The 6,640-nt window shown below is 40.1% G+C and overlaps 1 protein-coding gene across 1 annotated transcript in view; it reads right to left on the bottom strand.

Moving 5' to 3' along the window:
* Positions 1-389: 389 nt before the first annotated feature.
* Positions 390-6,640, bottom strand: part of LOC102199025 (collagen alpha-5(IV) chain-like) — a 23,272-nt gene continuing 17,021 nt past the window's right edge. Inside the window, exons 37-52 of the mRNA XM_005721277.1 lie at positions 5,834-5,973; positions 5,575-5,701; positions 5,411-5,491; positions 5,140-5,238; positions 4,894-4,941; positions 4,328-4,510; positions 4,042-4,172; positions 3,728-3,800; positions 3,524-3,598; positions 3,319-3,444; positions 3,121-3,216; positions 1,935-2,144; positions 1,638-1,815; positions 1,418-1,532; positions 1,147-1,319; positions 390-930 (exon numbers count right to left, since the gene is read on the bottom strand). Of these exons, the coding sequence (XP_005721334.1) occupies positions 828-930; positions 1,147-1,319; positions 1,418-1,532; positions 1,638-1,815; positions 1,935-2,144; positions 3,121-3,216; positions 3,319-3,444; positions 3,524-3,598; positions 3,728-3,800; positions 4,042-4,172; positions 4,328-4,510; positions 4,894-4,941; positions 5,140-5,238; positions 5,411-5,491; positions 5,575-5,701; positions 5,834-5,973 (1,958 nt within the window). The 3' untranslated portion in view covers positions 390-827. The remainder of the gene's footprint in view (positions 931-1,146; positions 1,320-1,417; positions 1,533-1,637; positions 1,816-1,934; positions 2,145-3,120; positions 3,217-3,318; positions 3,445-3,523; positions 3,599-3,727; positions 3,801-4,041; positions 4,173-4,327; positions 4,511-4,893; positions 4,942-5,139; positions 5,239-5,410; positions 5,492-5,574; positions 5,702-5,833; positions 5,974-6,640) is intronic.

Below are 6,640 nucleotides of genomic sequence, written 5' to 3'. Positions count from 1 at the left end.
TTGTCATTAAAAATACTGCATATTCAAATGACTTGAGCAGGTTTTACTATGTTTTTACAACTGTAAGTAATACCACATTTTCAACAAGCCACAACATCCTGAACATATTGTTTTTTCCTTGTCCCGCCGGCTACGTTTTGGTTTGGGCACTTTGTCACGTGTTTTTTTTAAATCAGGAGATTACAGCCAATCAGAGTCAATTTTTCAAACAGCTCAACAAATATCAGGAAAACAAACAAACCGTTTCTTTGCAGTGTAAATCTGAATCTGTTTGCTAGCTGAATGTAAAGTTGGTGTATTTTCCAGGACAAAAAAAGCCTTAACGTAATAACTTCACACAGAAATGGACGTAGCAAAAACCAATTTAATTTAAACATGTCATGTACTCTTTTACATGTGTGTGTTCTATGACAGTCCTAGGCAGTTTATTGTAGTGTACTGCAGACTAAACTGGTTAATCTGCAGTAGTGTGGTACGGTTGACATTAAAGGACTATGTTAGGCTGGTGCACAGCAGGCTGTGGTGTCCAGGGTCACTTATAAGTTATATCAAGGGTATATTTAATTGAAGCTGAGGATGCTTCACCTATTATACCAGATTTATATTATCTACAGGTTGGGAAACAACAATGACAGCTCAGTAAACCTCAGATTTCAGGCTTGGCTGATCACAGACTATGAGCATTAAAAATACAAATGATTATACAACTTACTGCAAAGTAATTCTTTGACAAATCATAAGGCCCTCCACCAGACAAATCTTAGTTTAGCCTCTGCTTATAAGCCCAATATGAACATAATGAAGTGAGAAACAGACTATTTATCTCTTCACCTTGACCCTTCACCTTGATGCCCTGGTTTTCTGCAGACTCGGCAGCGGCTGATGATGCTTTCTAGGAAAGGTCCCTTCACTGTCTGAGGTATGGGTTTACTGTAGGAGAACAACATACAGAGACAATAATAATTACAGATAACTTAACAAATTAAATTTGATACAAGTTGCCAAATCACAAGACAGCACTGTTCTGAGTTGGGAAGCCTCTAAACAGCATTGGACAAAAGAGTAATGAAAGATGAACGATTTCTTGAGTATTTAACTGAAAACTACAGAACTATGTCTCCTTAAACAGAGAAGTGAACAGTTCACCCGAACATGTTGTTGGGGTCGAGGGAGGCCAGCCAGTAGCTATAGGAATCAGGATAGTAGTTACACGTCCCCCTGCCGTGACACTCTATAAAGGGCACTTGGCGGAAATTTTCCAGACATGAGCCAGGAGAAATCAGGGGCTGCGAGGATCCCTCTGCTCCAGCACCTGTTTGCTTTAACAGACAGTAAGAACAGAATCACTTAGAGAAACAAGATCTCTGAATTCAAATTTTAAAAATAGTAAAAATGAACAAAACACTGATTTCTTTACCATGATGAAAGAGTACCCAGTCCACAGTGATTCCCAACCTCTAGGACATTCTGGTATGAGAGTCCTCTGACTGTGGATGGCTATGACATTGGAGGTGGTTTCACACACTGAGCACCTAAACAGGTATCCATATTATTTTATTCCACATAAGGTTAGAGGGTAGATGTAGGTGGCAATTTTAGTTAATGGTAATCACACTAAATACACAATCTTATCCCACCTGCTAATGTAGGATTTCAGCATTTCTCCTGATATCGAAACCATGTTCATAGGCATGGGAGTTTCAGTGGACAACCAGTATGAATAGTCATTACGAGAAGCATAGCGGCAGGCATTTTCAGTGTTACAGAACAGAAAAGGCATTGTAGAGAAACGAGGCAGACAGCTCCCCGTGGTGCCTGAGAGACAGTTTAAAACACTGGTAAATATGCAGATTTTATTTATTTTTTAATGATGCAAAGATGCATCTTATATATGCACATACAACTTCTGGGTGTGGTGTTTTCCATGCTCTTACCAAGGTCCTGCCCATGAGCTCTTTTATATCCATTGATAAAGAGGAAAGAGTAACCACTGTAGATGAAGCTAGTGCCATGAGGACATTCAGGGAGGTGGATGCTCTGACTGTGCCTGACTATCAGGAAACTGTCAGCATAACTTGGACCGGTTCTGCCGGGCAAACCTGCAGGACCCTTATGACCTGGAGTTCCAGGTCTGCCATTGGGACCTGCAGGTTGAAGAACATAATATGCAATGAAATAATATCACGTGGGCAGTTTTGTTCAAGGATATTTTTGGAATCTGTTGGGGGATGTTCTATAGTCACTACTACCTGCCACTAATGCACTGAGGACCTGTTTTAATGTGCACTGGCAGATAACTTCATTCAGAGGGCATTATTATTTTTTCCTTATTTTTTCTTTTTTCTTATTCACACAATGTAATGCACAACTGTGAAGCAGGAGCGCTGCCAATACCTGAACTTTTATTGTTTTTCAGGTGTGATGTGTCCAGCTATTTGAAAGGCAATTCCAATCATTTGAACGCTTCACATTCTACTGAAATACTTGGAAAATGACGTTTTCAAGTGTTTTTTTTATTTTCTAATGTGTAATTGGAATATACACAAAAACACATTTTAACCCAAACATTTTGCCACATGTACACATGTATTTTTGTAAATGGAGATTCTCCATTTTTGTTTAAAAAAAAAATCCTATCCATATGTAAACGCAAAAAACAAAGTCAAATGCTGTCAAGCACATGCCAGAGCAACAGGTGGCAATATAATCCTAACTGCATAGAAGTCTTGGCCAATCAGAAGTCTAGAAGCCTGGGAGGAAAAGAGTAAATAAAGATGAATGGCGCATAAAAGCAGTCTTTCTAAATGGTAGGGTAATAACTGCAGATAGTAAGATTAACAGCAACAGTATTTTGTCTATATCTGCCATTGTAGAGATTCATCTCATGTAAACAATAACATGGCGCACAGCGTGACGTCAAAAAAGGCGCACACCTTTGATGTTGCACGACTAAATCTCAATTTTCCTTGTCCACATGTATACGCAAAAACTGGAGTTTTCAAAAATCTCCACCATAGTGATCCAAAACACTGTTTATGTGTGGATGAAAGGTCAAAACGCATAGAAAAAGCTGTGTTTTCAGAAATACCCGTATACGTGTGGACGTAGTCTTAAACACACCTGGCAGCCCTGCTCTTCCTTTATCTCCTTTGTAGCCTGTAAATCCAGGCAGACCAGGTGGGCTGAAACCCTGCATTCCTTTGATACCATGCTGGCCTGGAAAAGAAGTGTTCAATAGCAAAATTTATAATTCGAATATCACATATTACACAGGGAAAGGTAATACATGCAACAAGGATTAACTCTAAAAGTATTAACCTGGTGGGCCTGGAGGTCCTGGTGGACCAGTTCTTCCTGGAGGTCCGCATGTGCCACGGGCACCAGGAGAGCCTTGAGCTCCTGGTTCATGTATTACTTTTCTAAATGTTGCCTCACCTTTACGCCCTTTAGGTACACAGAAGGAGCAATTAGAAAGCTATTCCCCAGATATATGTAATGCTTAGCTTATCAAGTATTGACTCACCTGGTGGTCCAGGAATACCTTGGGCCCCTGGCTGACCAGGAGGGCCAGGGATGTACCCAGGCTCTCCAATTTTACCTAAAGAAAAAAAATTAATGGGATTATCTCTTTGTATTGCTGCATGGATTCCAGCATGATGATGATGTGCGTTTCAAATGTATTGTGAGAAACTTGCTGAAGACTTTGTTACTCTTCAACATAGATTACCAGCAGGTCCTGGGAATCCAGGAAGACCTGGGTCACCTCTTACCCCTGGGCCTCCAGGTCTGCCTATTGCACCCTGAGGGGGCAAATGGAAATAGAAAGATCAGACTCTAATTATTGCAGTTAGAGTTTGAAGACCTGCCATTCTATACAAAACATTAGTTTTAGTACGGTGTGAAGAATGCTACAGAAAGGCTTGATGAAAGATTACCTCAACTGTAAAATACATCTTTTGCTATGAACTCTCCATTTTAATCAAAAACTCATGTCTACTTTCTCTAGGCATTTGTCAGAGGTAAATTACTGTAAAAACGTACAGGTGGTCCTTGTGGGCCTGGATCTCCTGGTTCCCCTAGATTACCCTGGCTTCCTGGAAGACCTGGGTCCCCTCTGTCTCCTTTTAACCCAGGCACTGCTGTACCTGGAGGACCAGGTGGGCCAGGGTAGCCTACATTGAGATTAGAAAGGCACTGATTATGGAGATAAAAGTAATTGAGGATGAGTGGCCTAGTGAAATAGGCATGCAAGAACTTCCATACAGTGACCAAATTACATATACTGAAATCATCATCTGGACCTACAACTTATCGAGTAGATTCTAACCTTTCCTCCCAGGATATCCAGGTTCGCCAGGGTCTCCTCTATACCCAGGAAGACATGCGCCTTCTCTTCCAGGTGACCCTCTTGGGCCAAGGATGCCTTGTGGACCTGGAATTCCTTTGTCTCCTGTTAGTCCATGAATCCCTGTAACAGACAACCCAGGGAGGCCAGGATTTCCAGGAGGACCTACAGAGTGGAAAGAACAATTAGTCTAAATCAGTAAGGAATTATTTTAGTAGTGATGCATAATTTAATGTAATGGAACAGGCCTTTAGTATATTTTATTGTTTGATATTACATATAAATACATCAACTGATGAGTGCTTTGTTTGTTGCTATATGTATCGCTCATTATTTAACTTCCAGCATGCGGATTATACTGTAAGTACATCAGGTCTCTGGGTGTGGTTGAATGTATTCAGTGTTTTTCCAAGATTATCTAAAATAAGAAAGAAAAGAAAAGAAAAAAACCAAACAAATCCCAAAACGAAACACTGGACCCTCGCCCTCCTGCATAACCCCCACTCCCCAGCTCCTTTAGAGGGTAATGTGACTGGTATGTGACTCACCTGGCTGACCAGGGTCACCACGCTTCCCAGGACTCCCTTCTATCAAGACTGCAGAAGAGCGATATAAGAACAGATGAATTTGCCTGTGCCATTCAGGGGTACCATTAGCTATGAAAGAGATAGCTATTCTACAGGCCTTTTTAATTTTAGACAAAAGAAAAAAACATACATAAATACATAATTACATAGGATTATACATGACCTCAAAGAACCATACAAACATTTTTTATGCAGTATTTGGCTTACTAGTCTCTCCTTTCTGCCCGGGTGGGCCAGGAATCCCATCCAAGCCCTGGCTGCCTTTCGGACCTGGAAGTCCTCTATTTCCTGTTGGACCCACATTACCTGAGGCAAACACATTTTAAAAAGTACACTCGATTAAACTTAAAGTATAAATAAAAAGCGAAAGTACTATTTGATCATTTCGAATTGATCCTGGAATGAGACAATGGGTTGCACTTCAAAAATATGTGGTGAAAAAAGTTTCTTCATATAGTTGCAATTAAAAGGACTTTGCCTTGTGGTCCATTAGGTCTGCGTTGCCCTTTGCTACCTGGAGGGCCATCTGACCCTTCTGGCCCTTGAGACCCTGAGGGACCTGAGACAGAAGGAGTGAACAGAGAGAGTTGGGTAGAGAGGTAGAGTGTTAAAGCTGTCTAATATTTTATCAGTTGTACAAACCATTTAGTCCAGTAGGTCCTGGGTCTCCCTTGAGTCCAAAAATTCCTGGTAAACCCTCTGTTCCTGCAATTCCAGGTTGTCCTTTTTGACCCTTCATCAAATTAGTATTAGTCAATCCCGGTTCACCCTGAGGACACGAAGGAAATAATGAAAGAGGGATAAAGAACCTATTGATGAACACATTTGTTTCAAATAATATACACATTTGTATTTATTTACTGGAATCTTCTCTACTGCATCAGTGACATTTAAATTCTACCTTTTGGCCTGCTGGTCCAGGTGGCCCATATCCATTGTACTTTGGTTCCCCAGTAGCTCCTTTGAAACCAGTTTTACCCTGATCACCATCTCGCCCTGGTTTTCCCAGTATTCCTCGATCTCCTTTTATTCCCTTTGGCCCTGGCAGAATTAAATCACTAGTAACACTTTCTAATAACTATACTACCATCATATTTATAATAATGACGTTAACAAATAATTCAAATCAAATGTTATACTATTAAATCAAATCACTCAAATCAAATCACTTTTTTATTGTCACATCACATGTGCAGGTACATTGGTACAGCACATGCGAGTGAAATTCTTGTGTGCGAGCTTCACAAGCAACAGATTTGTGCAAAATACAATAACATAAACAGGCAAAATATACGAATGGCTAAATCTGAAACTAATAAATATGTACAATATATAATAGTATATGCAAAAAAAAATAAAAAAAATAATAATTCTGGATGTGTATACTAAATGTTTTTCTACGTGTGTGTGTGTGTGTGTGTACACATATTTTACAAATTAAATAAAGTCAATAAATAAAATATATAAAATATATAAAAATTTACAGAGTGAGACATGTGCAAAACAGTGGCATTACTGTACAGTATGTAGTGCATAATGTTGAAGTTCCAGTAGTGGAGGTGAGGTGTCTATGGCGTGTTCAGCAGTCTGATGGCCTGATGGAAGAAGCTGTCTCTCAGTCTGCTGGTACGGGACCGGATGTTGCAGAACCTCCTTCCTGATGGAAGTAGTCTGAACAGTTTATGGCTGGGGTGACTGGAGTCCTTGA

Source organism: Pundamilia nyererei, unplaced genomic scaffold, assembly GCF_000239375.1.
Source record: "Pundamilia nyererei isolate P.nyererei 1_Seehausen unplaced genomic scaffold, PunNye1.0 scaffold00004, whole genome shotgun sequence".
Classification (NCBI taxonomy): Eukaryota; Metazoa; Chordata; class Actinopteri; order Cichliformes; family Cichlidae; genus Pundamilia; species Pundamilia nyererei.
Note: the sequence above shows the minus strand (reverse complement) of the source record. Positions and strands in the feature narration are given on the sequence as shown.